The following is a 19,706-nucleotide window of genomic DNA, read 5'->3' on the forward strand; positions in this document are numbered from 1 at the left end:
TCTTCCTTTTCCTGTCATCTTTCCCCATCTCCATTTCATCCAGTATTTAGGATATACCCAATCAAAGGAAGCATAGGTATGTCTTTTATATTATATTTTATTTATTTATTTTTTATTTGTTTTAATTAGTTACACATGACAGTGCAATGATCTTGACATATCATACATTTGAATCAGATGGGATATAATTTTTCATTTTTCTGAGTGTACAGGTTGCAGAATTACATTGGTCATGCAGTCACGTATACACCCATAGCAATAATAATGTCTATTTTATTCTGCTGTCTTTTATATTTTAAAATGCAAGCCAGAATAAATCTCATTAAATAAATGACTGAGTTGCATACAGTTTGTTTGCCAGATGATACCTAAATTTTCATCTCTGGGCCTCATTCAATAACTCACCCTCATCTTCTCACTGATTTCCATGCCATCCTAAGGATTTGATGTCTTGCAAATGCAATTTTAAAGGTTTGTTTCTAATGTTGGCTCAAATATTTCCAGACTTTAAAAGAGCTGTTTTAAGACACTGTGTGTTCTTATTTGTGTTTTCACCTGGACATTGCAATGTTGTTAAAGATGTATCTTTAGACCCTCATGGTCTCCTTGAAATGGGTCAATTCTCTCACTAGAGGACAGAAATCAAACAGAGTCATTTCTAGCCCGTATGCTAACCCTTGGTAAGAATTATAAAAAGGCACCCAGATATGATGCTATAAGAGCAGGGATGGGCAAATGGAGCGTAGGCTGTATTTCAGCCCCTATTTGCTCTGTATCTAGATGTCCTTGTGTCCTATGACCTCTACAGATTTTTATCACCTTCTCATAATGTTGCTGTAGCCTACAACTCATATTCTGTTTCTAGACTATAATCTCCTGATTCATCTTATGTACTTCTGTCTGATTAATCTTCCTAAAATGCTGTCTTTTGTTATTCTCCTGTCCAAAACACCTTTAATCAGCTTCTCTCTGCCAACTAAAAGAATTTAGATTCCTTAAATTGCATTTGAAAGCTTTTCACAGTGTCTCCTGTCTCCCTTATAGTCTTTTCACTACTCACCACAAACGTTGTGGTCCAATCTGCATTTTCTATTCTCAATCACACCTGTATATTCCCAAACAATTTACATGTCATGTTATTACCATCTGTATTTTTATATTCATGTATTTATTTGTTTAATGTCTGTTTCTGGAAATAGACTGTATGCTCCATGTTGTCTGTATGCTGACCTTTATATTTAAAGCATGAGAACAATAATGGTAACACCAACAAACTGATATTATTTTAATCTGAGCCAATGTTTAGACTAATCTTGAAAAGAGCTGGCAGATGTCAACAATGGCCCCACATAGCTCTCAATAACTCTTTTGACCTCCATATTTACTCCACACAAGCTACATATCAACAAGGCCTTACTTTGAGTTTCATTATTATCCCACCTGCTGATATTTCCAGTAGTTCTTAACCACAAGTCACTGCTGCTTCTCTTTTTTTTTCTTCTTTTCCTTCCTTTTATTCTTGTCATCTTTTCCCTTTCTTTTTCCTTCCAGTTTTACTATTTATAGACTATAGATGGGTTTCCAATGAAGTATTGGTCATCCCCTTCTAAACTAATCAAATCAATAGCCAGCCCCTCCTGGTTAAATATGCATATAATTCATAATGTCTCACAAATAGTAGTTTATTTATATTTGTTTAAAATGGCAAATACATGAAAAAACATAAAATGTAGCTTCATAGTTTATTTAAAAAATCACTCTGTTATTCTTAAGTCATAGTGCTGATGTTAACATATACTCATTGAATCCATTTTTAGAAACAATTGGATGGAAGCATTATATTTTCTTTTCCTCCTGTCCAGGAGAGATAATATATAGTTACTTCAATGTTGCTCTTAAAAATTCTTTGGCTCTTATGAAAAACAACTATGGTTTAGAAAGGAGATTTCACTGGATTCAAAATTCAACAAACTAGATGTGAGTCCTGGTTCTGTCACTCACTTGCTAGTGGCTCTCATTAAGATTGTAAAGGTGCTGATCAAGTAGGGATGAATAATAGGGTTACTAAGCAATATTTAGGATCCAACTGAAATTAAAATGTAGTACTTTTGGCTAGTACAATTTGGTGAATTTTCTTCAGCAATTCTTTATTTCCCAGTTAAAACTGTAAAAGGCTGTACCAGTTTTAAGTATTATGTATCATTATTAGGTGTCCTTGCTTCCTTATCTTTCTACAACTTTTTCTGTATCAATTCCCAGTCCCAGAACAGCCCCACATAAGTTTTTTCCCTCTTCCTTAGTGCCCAGATAGGTTTAAACAAATTAGTAACCTTCAATATATAAAACATACAGTGCCTCACAAATAGTAGTTATTTGTATTTGTTTTAAAATGGTATTTTAGAGAACATGTAATGTAGCTTCACAGTCTATAAAAAAATTTACCCTGTTACTTTTAAAGTTATGAAAGTAACAAATACTCACTGAATCAGTTTTTGGGTAGGATAAAATATATATAAATGCCCCCCTCCCCCACTGCTAGGCCTGATAATGGGGCTTGAACCCAGGGCACTCTATCACTGAGCCTCATCATTAGCTTTTTAAATATTTTTATTTTGAGATAGGGTTTTGCTAAATTGTGGAGGCTGGGTTCAAACTTGTGATCCTGCCACTTCAGCCTCTTGAGTCACTGGGATTATAAGTATGCACCACCACACTTACTAGAAACACTATATTCAGGCAATTTTTTTTCTTTTCCTACTGTCATTGTCTGAATTGAGGCCACTAACAACTTATGAAAAGATTATTGGAATAGGTTCCTAAGTGGTTTCTATGTCTCCTTTTTCTTGCCTTCAAATAGATTCTCCACATCATAGCTAGATTCTTTTCATTGAGGATGTTGATCTATTATGTGCTAAATACAAAGCACAGACTAATGGGGGAAAAGATATGAAAAATAGTTTATATTTAGTGATGCAGTGCTACGTAGATGTATCATAACCTTCACTGCCTTGATTCCCCATTGCCTATATTGTACATTCAACTTCAAACTCCTTCATTTGGCATTTAAGATTATTCACGGGCAAGGGAAGCTTAGTGGTAGAGCTCATGTGGGCACCCAAGGCCCTGGGTTCAATCCTCAGCACTGGGGAAAAAACAAAAAGATTTTATACACAATTTAGCTTTAAGCCAGGTGTGATGGCACACACCTGTAATCCCAGCAACTCAGGAGACTCACACAAGAGTATTGCAAGTTGGAGGTCAGCTTCAGCAATTTAGCAAAGCCCTAAGGAATTTAGTGAGAATTTGTCTCAAAATAAAAAACAAAAAGGGCTGGGTGTGGTGGCACATGTCTGTAATCCCAGCAGCTCAGGAGGCTGAGACAGGAGGATCAAGAGTTTAAAGCCAGCCTCAGCAAACTCGAGGCACTAAGCAACTCAGTGAGACCCTGTCTCTAAATAAAATACAAAGTAGAGCTAGGGATGTGGTTGAGTGCCCCTGAGTTCAATCCCTGGTAACTCCCAAAAAAACCCACAAAATACTCCCCAAAACAAAAAATGGCTGGGGATGTGGCTTACATGTGACAAATAAACCGACCAAACAGAAGCAGCAGCAGTAGCAGCAGCAGCAGCAGCAGCTACAACAAGAGTTGGGGATGTAGCTTAATGGTAGAATGCTTGTCTAGCATGCATAAGGCCCCTGGGTTTGACTGGTAGCACTGAAATAAATAAGTAAATAAAATAAGTAAAGATAAATAAAAATGTAAGGTGAAACAGAAAAACTGTCCTAGAAACAAACCTATGCATATAAGACAAGTTGGTCCTGAAATATTTGACAAATAGTTTTAGTGCAAGTAATAGGTCTTCCTATGGAAAAGATCAAAATTAGATCTGTGGGGGGTTGGGGCTATGGCTCAGCAGTGGCGCCCTTGCCTGGCATGTGTGAGGCATGTGTTTCCATTCTCAGCACCATATATAAATAAATAAAATAAAGGTCTATCAAACATCTAAAAAAACTATATTAAAAAATAAAAATAAAAAAAGACCTAAACATGGAAAAAAAAACCCTCAAAACTATAAGATATAGAACATGGAAGAAGATACTTGCAATGCACATAGAAAGGACTAGTAACCATAACAAACAAATCAAGAAAATGTTTAAAAAATGAAATAGTTAAGCAATTAACAGAAGAGGATATATAATGGTTAAAGATGTATAAAATGCAGCTCAACCTAAAAAAAAAAAACTTGTGTACCAGGCTATCAAAAACTATGCCTGACAATATTGTTTATTGGTGAGGATGTGAAGAAAATAGTACTCATTCAGTGCTGGTGGGAATTGGTTCTAGTAAGCAATATTCAACATGTTTCCAGTAATCCTTGTCTCCTTTTTTTTTTTTTTGGTGGAGGGAGGGTCCTGGGAATTGAACTCAGGAGCACTCGACCACTGAGCCACATCCCCAGCCCTATATTATATTTTATTTAGAGACAGGGTCTCACTGAGTTGCTTCGCACCTTGCTTTTGCTGAGGCTGGCTTTAAACTTGAGATCCTCCTGCTTCAGCCTCCCGAGCCACTCCTTGCCTCCTTTACAGTCTTTTCTAACACTGAATAAGGGCTGGCTTGATAGGATATAGTATAGTAGAAGTGATGGTGTATGACTTCTGAGGCTAGGTCATAAAAGGAACTGCAACCTTACTTTTTTCTCTTGATTCCTTTTAGGGGAAACTACCAGTGCTGTGAAGGTACTTACACAGCCAATTGGAGAGGTTCATGTGGAGAGAAACTGAGACTCCTGCCCAGAGCCAGCACCAGTTTACCAGCCATGTGAGGCACTTTGGAAGTGGATCCTTTTGTCCCAGTCAAACCTTCAGATGATTGCAGCCTCAGCTAACATCTGATGCCAACTTCATGAAAGATCCTGAGCCACAACCACACAGAAAAACTGCTCTTACATGCCTTACTCATAAAAACCTTGAGAGATAATGTTACTATTGTTTGAATTGCTAAATTTTGGAGTGATTTCGTACTTAGCACTAGATAACTAAAATATTAGGTATAACTACATTGGAACACAAAGTGACAGCATTTAGAAAAACTTGGAAGTGTTTATATCCTATAATTAGCAATTCCACTCTAGCTATATACCCAGGAAAATTTTAGAATATATGCACATAAGGAAAACCAGACAAATGTTCATTTAAGTATTGTTTATAATAAGAAGTAAAAAAAGGGCAATCAAAATGTCCATAATTAGTGAAATAAATTCATAAATAGCATAAATAAGTACACAAATAATTTATCAAGTACTTGCCACATTCTTAGGTACTATTCCATGTAATTCACATGTATTAATTACAAAACAACCTTATTGGGTATTATCTCTATTTTACAAATTAGAAAGCTGAGGCATATAGGGTTTAAGTCACTTCTCTAAGATACATATAGCTAACAATAGTGGTGTTATACTTTGAAATAAAATGTGATATACTTTAAAAAAATTTATTTATTTGTAGGTGGACACAATATCTCTATTTCACTTTTATGTGGTGCTGAGGATCAAACCCAGGGCCTCACGTGTGCTAGGCAAGCACTCCACCACTAAGCCACAACCCCAGCCCCTGATATACTCTTAAGATGGACTATTTTGTGGCACTTAAGAATGAGTGAGGTCTTTGTGTATGCATAGAAAAAAGCAAGGTACCAGAATAAGGGTAGACAGTGTGATATCATTTTATTAAACAAAAATATACAAAACAATGTTATACACACACAATTTAAAAATAGGCTCTAAATTTTCAAGTTACAGTTGCTTCTGGGGAATGTATACAAAGGTGGTTGAAGTGGACTTTAGATGTAGATAATAATGATTATTTGTGAGAATATAGGTATAGATATGCAATTCTCTATATATGTAGTTGAACATAATACCTTTATTTTATTCATTTATTTTTATGTGGTGCTGAGGAGCCAACTCAGCACCTCGAATGTGCTAAGCGAGCACTCTACTGCTGAGTCACAACCCCAGCTAGATATGCTATTCTTTTTTTAAAAAAAAGTTTTTTGTAGTTGTAGATGGACAGAATGCCTTTATTTTACTTGTTTATTTTTATGTGATGGTGAGGATCAAACCCAGTACCTCATGTATGCTAGGCAAGCGCTGTACCACTGAGCCATAGTCCCAGCCACTAGATATGCTATTCTTTGTACTTTATTAATGTCCTTGAAAATTTAAAAAAAAGCATCAAATTGAATCAAACTCATAATCATCAAGCTTAACTCTTAATATGTTTAAGTAAAATTTCTTCCTATCTGAACCTCTATTAACTATTTACTCAAATGATTACATCAGACTGACATATTCATTGATTCAAAATAAAATATTCTTGAATGTCTTACACATTAGACACTATTGGCAGCTGTTAGGGATAGGCCGTTACATAGAAATGGTTTTTGCCTTTACAAATCTCATAGTCTAGTCAGGGAGGAATACACACATCCAAAATAAACTCTGATAAATACTAGGAGGGAAAAGATGGGTGTCATAAAAGTCTATAATTCATATTCCAGGGGAGTAAAGAGTATGTTAATTCATAGTAATCCAATTATAGATATTTACATATATAAGCAAATATTTATTGAGTACTGACTATACTGTTTGATTTAAATTATTTCTAATTTTACAACAGCTATACGTAGAGGCATTATTACTTTCTGTTACAACTGATTTAACCAAGTTGTGATTAACATCACAGAAGTGATTCACATCCAATTCTAATTTATAACCTGTACTCTTTAATTCTGAGATGATTGCAAAACCAAATTACTTTGACTCCAGTCTCTTTCCAATCATTTACTCTCTTCTTCTTTTTTCTTTTTGGTACTGGGGATTGAACTCAGGGACACTTTCCCACTGGGCTACATCCCTAGTTCTTTGTTTTTTGAGCTTTCCCCCCCCTTTTTTTATTGAGTTACTGGGGATCGAACCCAAATTCCTTAATTTAATTTAAATTTTTTAGTTGTCAGAGGAACTTTATTTTATTTATATGCGTTGCTGAGAATTGAACCCAATGCCTCACAAATGTGAGGCATGCACTCTACCACTAAGCTACAACCCAACCCAAGTCCTTTATTTTTTATTTTGGGACAGGGTCTCACTAAATTGTCGAGGGCCTGGCTCAATTGCCCAGCCTGGCCTTAGGAATTTACCATCCTCCTGCCTCAGCCTCCCCAGTCGCTGGGATTACAGGAATGTACCACTCCGTAGCTCTCTTATTCTTACTTTATATAATACTCTAGAACTTGTTCACTTTGAAGGACGAAATCAGTTACAGAAATTTCAAATATAGTTCTTGGAACATTATAAAGGTGTAGTGATTAGTTTGTCAGCAAATTCTAAAATTTGAGTAAGAGACACAGTCACAATTCCGTGACTGTTCATGGAAGAGTTCATGTTGAAGGTGTCATTCTTGATCACTCACTAACGTGCATGGTGGAGGATAAATCACAGTGAAGAAAACAGACATAGTCTTTGCGGTCAAGAGTTTATAGTCTGTTGGGCAGTCAGACATTAGACAAATAAATGAAAATATGTATGCAACTTGTGATAAATAATTTAAAGGAGTAGAAGGCATCCAAGTAAACACGAAAGACTTAATTTAGACCGGGACAGAGGCTCAGGAAATTCTATCATAAACCACACACAAAAAAGTGCTTTTTCTTCTAGAATGCAAGGTGCTAAACCTTACAAAAAGTGACAGGGGAGTGCAGCGGCGAGATCTTGGTGTCCCATTGTGCGGACGGTGTGAAGCGACTTAGCGGATTTCACTGCGCCGGGCGGGGCGGGGTGGGGGAGGGGACCGACCTTATTCTACATTGTTGTGGCCTGAAGAGTTTTCATGACTTGCACTTTCTGATTTTTATTCTCCAGTGCTTTCCTTACTAGCAACTTTCTGCCAGATCCTCCTATCGGCTGTGTGACAGTCTCCTGTCATATCAGTCTACTGCTGAAGCCTGAGTTGGAGTTTTTCTCTCCTTGTGCCCCGCAAACCTATTACTTCACACAGATCGCTCGCGGCGATCATTTGACGCGGTCACTCAGTTCATTTCTCTTTGGCTAGGAGGCAGGCGGCCTGGAGTCGCTTAGGATGCGCTACGCTCCTCGCTCTTCAGCCGCCCGGTCCGCAGCCCAGTGCAAGCGCTCGGCGCGCGTTCTGGTCTGTCTGCGCCTGGAACGCGCCGGGGGCCCGCGCTCGCTCCCGTGCCTCTTCGCGCTCGCGGCGGCCGGGACAGTGCGCGCCGCCTCTCGCTCGTCCTCAGGACAACCCTGTCGGCCCTTGCGGCGCGCGCCCGGGACCGGCCCAAGCTTTCCACTCGGGCCGGCGGGCTCGTGGGTTCGTTTGCCCCGCCCCCCGGCGCCGCTGCTGGGCGCTTGCGCGGGGCGCGTGGCCGTGGTCCGGGTCTCCGCCGCAGACCGAGCTGCTGCCGCCGCCGCCGCCTCAGTCAGTCAGTCCCCAGCAATGGCGGAAGGAGGTGAGCGAGAGGAGCTGCTCTCGCCACCGCCGGTCTCTCCGGCAAAGCGGTTGTGCTCATGGCCCAGCCCGCAGGCTCGCAACCCCCGCGGTTCTCCGGGGGCTACTAGCGGAGGGGCGGGGGGCGTCGGCAGCAGCTGCCTGGCCCCGGGGGCCCGCCCCCACCTGCAGCCGGAGTCCTTGCTGGACTGCGCCGCCAAGACGGTGGCGGAAAAGTGGGCGTACGAACGGGTGGAGGAGCGCTTCGAGCGGATCCCGGAGCCGGTGCAGCGCCGCATCGTCTACTGGTCCTTCCCGCGGAATGAGCGGGAGATCTGCATGTACTCCAGCTTCCAGTACCGGGGCGGCCCCGGCGCCGGCGCGGCTGGCGGCGCCACGGGGGCTTCGCCGGCCGAGGAGGGGCCGCCGCCACCCCCCGGGGCCGCTGCTCCGGCCGGCTCCGCCCCCGGGGCCGCTTCGGCGGGGGCATCCCCTGGGCTAGGCACTGGGGCTGGCGCGGCTGGTGGCGGCAGTAGCGGCGGCGAAGGTCTGCCATTCCGCCGGGGCATCCGTCTGCTGGACAGCGGCTCCGTGGAGAACGTGCTGCAAGTAGGTAGGTGCTAGTCCGGTCGCTCTCTGGTCCCTGGCCTCCTCTTTTGCAGGTGCTTCCTCTCTGCTAGAGCTTTCAATTGAGACCGCGGCTTTCTGCCCAACTCCTGCCCCCCTGCCGAAGGACAAACAAGTCACATAAAAAACTTTTCTCAACATTTCGTGCAGGTCCACTTCTGCTCCTTTTCCCCACTGGCCCTCTGCCCTTATTTCTTTTTGTTTGAAGATCGAATGGGTCTCTCCTTTTCACTCTTAATGATATTTCACACACCGAAGGCAAAAAGGATGGGGAGGTGTGCGGTTTTGCATTCAATAATTTCGGAAATGTGTTGTTTTTAATTTTAAGTTTAGATAGGAGAGGATTATTAGTGAATCTGGAACAAGCCGTCTTGGAGTGTTTGAGAGGCAGGCTGTCACAGCTAATCTGTAGTCCTAGCAGATTGAATCTGAGTGTAATTAACTTTAACATTGAAAAAGACAACAAAATACTGTGCATTTTAGACGATTTTAATTGTCTGCTTTAATATTTTTTCCCCCTGACCAGTGATGCTTGGGAATCTAGGCTGAAAACTAACAATAACCGAAGATGGAAATGTGACAGCTTCTTTTCTCCACACCCCAATCCAAGGAAACACACACACACACACACACATTCTCTCTCTCTTTCTTACACACACACACACACACACACACAATCTGGAGTGGGGGTGGGGTCTGTCTTCCTTGTCAGAGCGGAGTAAATCAGAAGCTGGTCACGTTGGGTTTTTCAAATGCTTCTCATTTAACAACTCTTCACATTTGCTTTTGTTTTATGTTTTTGTTTGTGCAAAAATGGAAAATGGTTTCTTTTATTCCTCTGGACCTGCTTCTCAGTTTGTTAGTCTTACTAACCATATAAATACAGTACACCTGGATTTATGGAATGGTTAGGATGAAAGAAAAAAATGACATTGTTTAACATTGACTTACTATGTGGAAAATTAAAACACTATTTTTTCCTATTTGTATTATTATAGCATTCTGGAATTTTACATTATCTTTATGCGTTTTATTATTTAATATATGCTTATATTTACTGAAGAAAATACTGATTTTTGAATGGAGTTGAAAGGAGGTTGTTTCGCAAGTGCGCGCGCGCGCGCACACACACACACACACACACACACACACACACACACACACGCACACACCCAAACATCTAGCTTTCTTTTCAGATAAAACCAACATATTTGAAATTCTTTTCCTTTGAAGAATAGTACATCGTAATGTTTTATATAGAGCAATATACTTCTGGTTATTGAGAATCACTGAATACTGAGTTTCTTATTAGAACAACAGCATACCACAGTGTGTTTTGCAAATGTGAAACGTTAAGTTTATCCTGTGCCAGAATACAGTTGACAGTAGATTGGGAAAATTTTGCTTATTTTAAAGAGGTTAGGCCTTTGTACATTTGTGTATATTTTAGAAAGAATGAATTGGATTAACAGGTAATTAAAATATATTGCTTTGAAACTGAAATATTGAAAACATGAAAGTGAATATAGGTTTTTAAAAATATATAAACTTTAATCTTCCAATGACTGTAGATCAGTTAACTTTTAAGATTCTTATTTAAAATATTTTAAATTGAAAAGAGTCAATTTATAATAGATGGATTTGGAATAATTTTCAAATTTGAGGGGGCAAATGAGTTTGTAAGAGATATCTATTTTTAAAATAATTAAAATGTCAAGTTCTAGGTGAAGTCAGATTTTGTGGGTGGGCCCAGATCATGTTTAAATCAGATATTCTCTTTTATGGTATGATAGTTGGTGTGCTTATGAAACGATGGATTGTTACACCATAGTTTTAGGGACCCTGGGAAAAATACATTTGAACATTTTCTGATTCACTTCATCAGTTTACAGATGAAGATAGGAGAAAGAATGAATCATTTTTAGGTATTGCTGTTTGAGAATCATGAGCTTTGTAATCTTTATTTTTTTTCCTGACCATTTTGTAACTTCTGATTATTTTCTGCATTGAATCAGTAGTGGGAAATCAGTGGACTCATGTATTCTGTAGAAAACAACAAATTTTGAATCAGAACTAAAACGTCCCACCTTGATATCAACTACTGGGAAAACTATAGGTTTGTTATGCTGAAAGGATAATGAAGTGAATCAGAAATACTGTTCCTTTTAAAAAGGGAAAATTGCAAATTAGTCTTTTCATGGATATCTGTAGGTTTGAAACTGTGTCAATAGATTTTTTTTTTTTGTACTAGAGATTGAACCCAAAGGCACTTTACCACTGAGCCACATCCCCAGCTCTATTTTGTATTTTATTTATCGACAGGGTCTCACTGAATTGTTTAGCACTTCACTTTTGCTGAAGGCTGCCTTTGAACTTGTGATCCTCCTGCCTTAGCCTCCCAAACTGCTGGGATTACAGGTGTGTGCCACCATGCCCAGCTGGATTTTTTTTTTTTTTTGCTATCATGTTTTAAATTAATTTCTCTCATATTTGGTAAACTTAAGGGAGGGAAATTTCTCAGAAAAGTCAGATTGATTAAAGGAAAAGAAGTATTAGTGTTCTTTTCTTAAACACAGAATTTATTTGGAGTTTTAAAAATTGGATAAAGTCATGGAGGGGCTTTTTGTACCTAGTAGAACGTAATTATATAAATATTTATCCAGAAATTTTCCGTAGATTCTCACAGGCAACTTTGTCTAATCCCAATATTTTTTTGTCTACACATTATCAAATAAGTACATTATTTGTCCTTACATGGTCTTCAAGATTAGAGCCACAATGCTAAGTACTATTTTATTTTGAAGAGGTGCAATTACAAAGTTAATAATTATAGTCAAAAAAAGATCCATTTCGGGAAGTTATCCATATCTAAAACAAGTAATAAGTCCATAATTAATTATCATCAATAAACATGTCTGTGAAGTTTTTCTGTAGTGTAATTTTTGTGAACTGCAGCAGTCAAGTGCTCTACACTGAGCTATATACCTGAATTTCCCCAGTTGTTGATTTTTATATGTAATTTGTTTTCATCTATATTGTTTGGAGGAAACAAAAGATACATATCTTTATAGCATCTTGTGTAAATTAGAATAGATAAGATCATAATAAAATTTCATGTGGGGGAAAAATTACCTAATTTATATTTAAAAGATATTTCATCACAGAGGTAGCTGTGTTCCTTTAAGGGATAAGTGTTGACCTTTTTTTAAAAAAAATATTTATTTTTTAGTTGTAGTTGGACACAATACCTTGTGCTAGGTGAGCGCTCTACTGCTGAGCCACAGTCTCAGACCAGTAGTGACCTTTTTTTAATAATATTTATTTTTTAGTTGGACACAATATCTTTATTTTATTTATTTATTTTTATGTGGTGCTGAGGATCAAACCCAGGTCCTGGCACATGCTAGGCGAGCACTCTACTGCTGAGCCACAACCCCAGCCCAGAAGTGACCTTTTTTAAAGCATAGAAATTTATTAAGTTTTAAATCCTTTAGATGTCTTTTTTTAAAAAAAGTAATGAGTTATCTTCTTCCCCCCAAACCCCATTACATCATATACACACATCTTAATGTTTAATAAGCGATTGTTGAATGAATGAATGTTAAGAATGGACTTTCCATTGTTGTGAAACTGAAGGGGCTGGATGCCAGTGCACCTGTAGTCCAAGCTTCTTGGGAGGCTAAGGCAGGAGGATCTCTTGAACCCAGGAGATTGAGATCAGCCTGGACAAAATAAAGAAACCCAGTGTCAAACAAAACAAAGCAACCCCCGCCCCCATCCCCCCTCTACCCCCCTCCACCCCCCAAAAAAAAAACCCACCACCACCACCTGGGTTGGGGATGTGGCTCATTTGGTAGAGTGCTTGCCTTACATGCACAAGGCCCTGGGTTCAGTCCCCAGCACCACAAAACAAACAAACAAAAAAACCCAAATTGAAGGTAGTGGGGAGATAAGGCTGTTTTTTTTTTTTTTTAATGTTTGGAACCTGCATATTTAAACATAATGCATGAGTTGTTCGTTCTTTCACTCTTTCTTTCTTCTTCTTTGTTTGTTTGTGGTACTAGGGATTGAACTCAGAGCCTCATGCATGCTAGTCAAGCATTCAACCCCTGAGCTACATCCCCATCTCATAAGGCTGAATTTTTATTATGAGTGTGACATTGAAAGATATGGAGAAGGGCTGGGGATGTGGCCCAAGCGGTAGCGCGATCGCCTGGCATGTGTGCGGCCCGGGTTCGATCCTCAGCACCATATACAAACAAAGATGTTGTGTTCGCCGATAACTAAAAAAAAATAAATATTAAAAAAAATTCTCTCTAAAAAAAAAGAAAGATATGGAGAAAACTCCAGACTCTGTATATAATAAACTGATAGCATTAAATAGTATGACTGTTACAACATGGGTATGTTTTCTGTGTTGACCGTCTGTTTTGTGGAAGAATGGTGATTTATCAGTTTCTTCAAATGTAAGAAGAAATGTATATGAATTCATATAAAGGATAGAGATTTAAAGATATCGGGGAAAGACAGTGGACTTTATTTAAGAAATTATCTCTAGGAATGAAAACATCTAATAGTATTGTAGTATGAATATAAAGCCCAAATTTTAAAATGAAAAGGCTAGAAATTTATTTACACCTACATGGAACAAGTTATTTCTCATTTCAACAATAGATATGAAAAATCTATTAACTGTCAGTATCCTATCATGGTAAGGGTTATATGAATATATACATGTGTTAAATACAGAATTGTACCCCAAAAAAGTCAGTGTTCGATATTAGAAATAGACAGTAATTCAGTGCTATGGGTGTAGCTCAGTGGTAGAAGTCCCGTCTCTCTTGTATGAGGCCCTAAATCCAATCCCAAGCACTGGGGGTGGGGGGAGACAGTTCCAGATTTCTTTTATATGAATTTTCTGTCTTATAATTTGTTCATGTACTCATTTCTTTACTGATATTGGCAGCATGAGGGCTTTATGGGCAATTGTAGGCTATTGTTGAGATGGTATGCTATGGAAACCAGATTCATTTTAATATTAGCTTTAGCATGATGTGATCATATGCTAAAGCTTATATTAAAATTAAAATATTCTGTCATACTTTTCACAGTGATATATAGCCACAGATTACTTTTTGGTTTTCATTGTAACTCTTCTCTCTCTTAGAATGGGTAATGTAATTTGCCCTAACTGGTGCTCATAAGTTTACCAAATGAATGAGTTAACATTTATTCACTTGTTTTTAGTGGAAGTGTTTCAAAAATTCTTGGTATTTTCCTGTCTTATACAAATCCAGGTTGGACACCAAAGCTAAAGTTTCTAAGGACTATATTATGTTGCCATTTTTTGGACTACTTTTTGTTGCTACCTTTATGTGAGTGAGCAGTTATAAACTCAGTGGGTACTTGACTCTGAGCCTCCAGATCCTTTTTGAAAAGTTCTATGTACACCTGTTTCTTGGCCATTTTTTTTCTCTTTATAATGCAGTGGTAAGTGTGGTACTCAGAGCAGTATAGCATTGTTACCTGTTTAAAGAACAACTATTGAGAACAGGGGATATAGCTCAGTGGTAGAGTACTGGCTTGCCATGCATGAAGCCCTGGATTCGATCCTTGGCAGCACTTACGTGCATACACACGTGCGCACACACACGAACACAAGATTGTTGAAGCAAAAGATGACATGCTTTTCTCCCAAGTGGTTTTCTTGTCTTGAGAACAGTTGTCTGTATAATTATTATCATTTAGTACTTAGAGAAATGCAAATTAAAGCCCACAGAAATACCTACAAAACACACGCACACACACACTCACACACAATTGGTTAAGAAGAAGACTGACAATACTAACAGGGATATGGATCAGTCAGAACTCATTGCTGGTGGTAATACAAAATGGTGCAGCCACTTTGGAAAATAATTTCTTATAAAGTTAATCAAGCACTTAACTGTAAGGTTTAGCAGTCCTATTCCTATGAGTTTATGTGAGAGAAGTGAAAACAGGTTTACATGAAGACTTGTACTTTATTTGTTGTTCATAATAGCCCTAGGATGCAAACAACCCAAATGCCTATCAAATAGGTGAATAAGCTGGCTCTGTGGTGCACACCTGTAATCCTAATGGCTCAAGAGCCTGAGGCAAGAGGATCAAAAGTTCAAAGCCAGCCTCAGCAATTTAGTGAGCCCCTAAGCACTTAGGGAGACTGTCTCTAAATAAAAAATAAAAGGGCTGGATGGAGCTGGGGTTATGGCTCAGTGGTAGTGCACTTGTCTGGCATGTGTGAAGCACTGGGTTTGATCCTCAGCACCACATAAAAATAAATAAAATAAAGGTATCGTGTCCATCCACAACTAAAAAATATTTTTAAAAAAGGACTGGAAATTTGGCTTAGTGGTTAAGCACCCCTGGGTTCAATCCCTGGTACCAAAAAAACAAAAAAGTATATTCATACAATGGAATATTACTCAGCAATAAAAAGAACAGATACCCCAGCAAAATGTATGAATCTTATGAGCATTATGCTAGATAAAAGAAGGCAGACACAAAAGACTACATGTAATATAATTCCACGTATGTAAAATTTTCGAAAGCCCAGAGCTATTGGGACAGAAAATAGATTGGTGGTTGCTAGGGAGTAGGGGAAATGGGTTTGAGTAAACTTTTATGGGGAGGATAGAAATGTTCTATATCATGATGTGGAGGTTACATGATTGTATTCATTTGTTAAAACTTATCAGATTTTATGCTTAAATGAGTGAATTTTGTTGAATGTAAATTATACCTCAAAATTGATTTAATGGGCTGGGTCTGTAGCTCAGTGGCAGAGCACTTGTTTAGCATGTGTGAGGCACTGGGTTCAATCCTTAGCATCACAAACAAACAAATAAATAATAGAGTTTCCTCCACAACTTAAAAAATATATTTTAAAAAAGTTTGATTTAAAAGAAAAGAATTGTGGGTCTTTTTGCCTCATATACCATGAGAATGAAGACCATTCTCAGCAATCAGACTATTGCAGTTCCAGAAATTGACAGTATCACTCTGAAGGAACACACAGTTTTCATGAAGGCCTCAGAAGAACTCTATAGAGAGACTTCAGTCACATCAGTGTGGAAGTCAGTCTCCTTGGAAAGAAAAAGGACAGGCTCTGGTTGATAAATGGTAGAGAAAGAAAAAGGAACTGGTTACTCTTCACACTGTCTGTAATCATGTATAGAACATAATCAAGGGTATTGTGCTGGGTTTCTGTTACAAGAAGTCCGTGTACATTCACTTTCCCATCAAGGTTGTATTCAGAAGAATGAGTCTCTGGTTCAAGTCCAAAATTTCTTGGGTGAAAAATACATTCAGGGTTTAGATGATACCAGATGTTATTTGTTCAATATTTCAAGTCCAGAAGCATGATTTAATCCTTGGAGGACACAACATTGAACTTGTTTCAAACATAGCTGCTTTTATTTAGCAAGGTAAAACAGTTAAAAAAACAAGGATATTAGGGTTGAGTTGACTCAGTAATAGAATGGTTACCCAGTATACTTGAGGCCTTGGATTTAATAACTAACACCCCACCCGCCAAGGCTATCAAAAAAATTTTGAATGGTATCTGTGTCTCTGAAAAAGGAACAATTCACCAACATGATAAATAAGATCTAAGAGTAGTCCAACTGCAGAAATAAGATCCTGGATTATGAAACTAATTTGTGATATTTTAATGATACAATAAAAGACCTCTATTGGTTTTGGGGAAAAAGTATGGGCTCCAATCTTGGTTTCACATTAAAAATCATCTGGGGAGATTTAGAAAAGGAACAGGACTCGCCCCAGATCAATTAAGTCAGAATCTGTTGAAAATGAAGACCACATTTCAGAATTTTTAAAAGCTCCAAGGTAGTTTGATATCTGGCCAAGGTTGAGAAATATTGCTCTTGAAAAGTGGTTACCTTGATTAGTGTTATCACTGTTTCTAAACTTGTTGACAATCAACATATTTTTTTATGTGAATCATATCAATTTTCTTTTCTGTGTCTATTTCACCTGTCTTTAGGTTTATTAATGGGTCTCAAGGAGGATTATTCTCTTACCACTTAAGAATGTTTCTCTATATTTTGGAAAGTCTTATTTTAAAGTATATAAATTGTCATAGTTGCCATCATAAAAAAAATCATTAGATTATCAAAATATAATGCCAAGCTATAATTTCCTTCATGTTTGTTTACTCATTCATTTATAAAATTTTATATTTTTACCAGGCATGGTGATACATGCCTATAATCCCAGCAACTCCAGAGTTTGAGGCAGGAGGTTTGAGTTCAAAGCAAGTCTCAGCAAATTAGTAAGGCCCTAAGCAACTTAACAACAAGACCCTGTCTTTTTTTTTCTTCTGACTTTTATTTATTTTTTTTAGTCATACATGACAGTAGAATGCATTTTGATATATAATACATACATGGAATGTACATACATCATTCATATTGTCTATTCTGCTGCCCTTCCTATCCTCCCTACTCCTCCCCTCCTCTCCCATCCTTTCTCTCTATCCAATCTAATGTGACACACATTTTTTTCTTTTTCTCATTACAACATCATATATGTATTCTGTGTAACAATGAGGTTCTCCTTCCATCTTCTGTGCAACTCCCCTTCTCCCTCTTTTTTCCTCCCACCTCTCTTCCCTATTTAGTGGTAGTCGTCTTCTCATGCTCTTCCTCCCTATCCCATTTTGAGTCACCCCCCTTATATCAGAGAAGACATTCAGCATTTGTTTTTTAGGGATTGGCTAACTTCACTTAGCATAATCTGCTCTAATGCCATCCATTTGCCTGCAAATGCCATGATTTTATTATTTTTTAGTGCTGAGTAATATTCCATTGTGTATAAACGCCACATTTTTTAATCCATTCATCTATTGAAGGGCATCTAGGTTGGTTCCACATTCTAGCTATTGTGAATTGTGCTGCTATAAACATTGATGTGGCTGTGTCCCTGTAGTATGCACTTCTTAGGTCTTTTGGGTATAGTCCGAGAAGGGGAATAGCTGGGTCAAATGGTGGTTCCATTCACAGCTTTCCATGGAATCTCCATACTGCTTTCCAAATTGGCTGCACCAACCAATTTGCAGTCCCACCAGCAATGTATGAGTGTACCTTCCCCACCCCACCCCCATCCTCGCCAGCACTTATTGTTGTTTGACTTCATAATGGCTGCCATTCTTATTGGAGTGAGATGGTATCTTAGAGTAGTTTTAATTTGCATTTCTCTGATTGCTAGAGATGGTGAGCATTTTTTCATGTATTTGTTGATTGATTGTATATCCTCTTCTTAGAAGTTTCTATTCAAGTCCTTGGCCCATTTGTTGATTGGGTTATTTGCTTTTTTGTTAACTTTTTGAGTTCTTTGTATACTCAGGAGATTAGAGCTCTATCTAATATTTGAGGGGTAAAAATTTGTTCCCAGGATGTAGGCTCCCTATTCACCTCGAATGAGAAAAAAACTTTTTAGTTTGAATTCGTCCCATTTGTTGATTCTTGGTTTTAACTCTTGTGCTATAGGTGTCTTATTAAGAAATTTGGGGCCTGCCCCCATGTGTTGAAGATTAGGACCAACTTTATCTTCTATTAGACGCAGAGACTCTGGTCTGATTCCTAGCTCCTTGATTCATTTTGAGTTGACTTTTGTGCATGGTGAGAGAAAGGGATTCAATTTCATTTTGTTGCATATGGATTTCCAGTTTTCCCAGCACCATTTGTTGAAGATGCTATCCTTTCTCCATTGCATGGTTTTAGCACCTTTGTCTAATATAAGGTAGTTGTAATTTTGTGGATTTGTCTCTGTGTCCTCTATTTTGTACCATTGGTCTACCAGCCTGTTTTGGTGCCAGTACCATGTTGTTTTTGTTACTATTGCTCTATAGTATAGTTTAAAATCTGGAATCACGATACCACCAATTTCACTCTTCCTGCTTAGAATTACTTTAGCTATTCTGGGTCTCCTGTTTTTCCAGATGAATTTCATGATTGCTTTTTCTATTTCTGCAAGGAATGTCATTGGGATTTTGATGGAAATTGCATTGAATCTGTAAAGTGCTTTTGGTAGTATGGCCGTCTTAATAATATTAATTCTACCAATCCATGAGCAATGTAAATCCTTCCATCTTCTGAGGTCTTCTTCTATTTCTTTCTTCAGGGTTCTGTAGTTTTCATTGTATAGCTCTTTCACCTCTTTTGTTAATTTGATTCCCGGGTATTTTATTTTTTTTTTGAGGATATTGTGAATGGAGTAGTTGTCCTCATTTCCATTTCAGAGAATTTGTCACTGATATACAGGAATGCCTTTGATTTTTTGGTATTGATTTTATATCCTGCCACTTTGCTGAATTCATTTACTAGTTCTAGAAGTTTCTTGGTTGAATTTTTTGGGTCTGCTAGGTATAGGATCATGTCATCGGCAAATAGTGCTAATTTAAGTTCTTCTTTTCCTATATTTATGCCTTTAATTTCTTTCGTCTGTCTAATTGCTCTGGCTACAAGACCCTGTCTTTAAACAAAAAATAAAAAAGGGCTGGGGATGTGGCTCAG

The 19,706-nt window shown here is 38.2% G+C and overlaps 1 protein-coding gene and 1 pseudogene across 1 annotated transcript in view; both read left to right on the forward strand.

Moving 5' to 3' along the window:
• The first annotated feature begins 8,353 nt into the window (after positions 1-8,353).
• Zswim5 (zinc finger SWIM-type containing 5) overlaps positions 8,354-19,706 on the forward strand; it is a 185,993-nt gene continuing 174,640 nt past the window's right edge. Inside the window, exon 1 of the mRNA XM_046418776.2 lies at positions 8,354-9,118. Coding sequence (XP_046274732.1) covers positions 8,515-9,118 — 604 coding nt within the window. The 5' untranslated portion in view covers positions 8,354-8,514. The remainder of the gene's footprint in view (positions 9,119-19,706) is intronic.
• LOC124075260 (large ribosomal subunit protein uL6-like) lies at positions 14,196-17,699 on the forward strand (annotated as a pseudogene).

This window comes from Marmota monax, unplaced genomic scaffold (assembly GCF_021218885.2).
Source record: "Marmota monax isolate L192 unplaced genomic scaffold, Marmota_monax_Labrador192_F-V1.1 WCK01_AAM20220418_F8-fsc00008, whole genome shotgun sequence".
NCBI lineage: Eukaryota > Metazoa > Chordata > Mammalia > Rodentia > Sciuridae > Marmota > Marmota monax.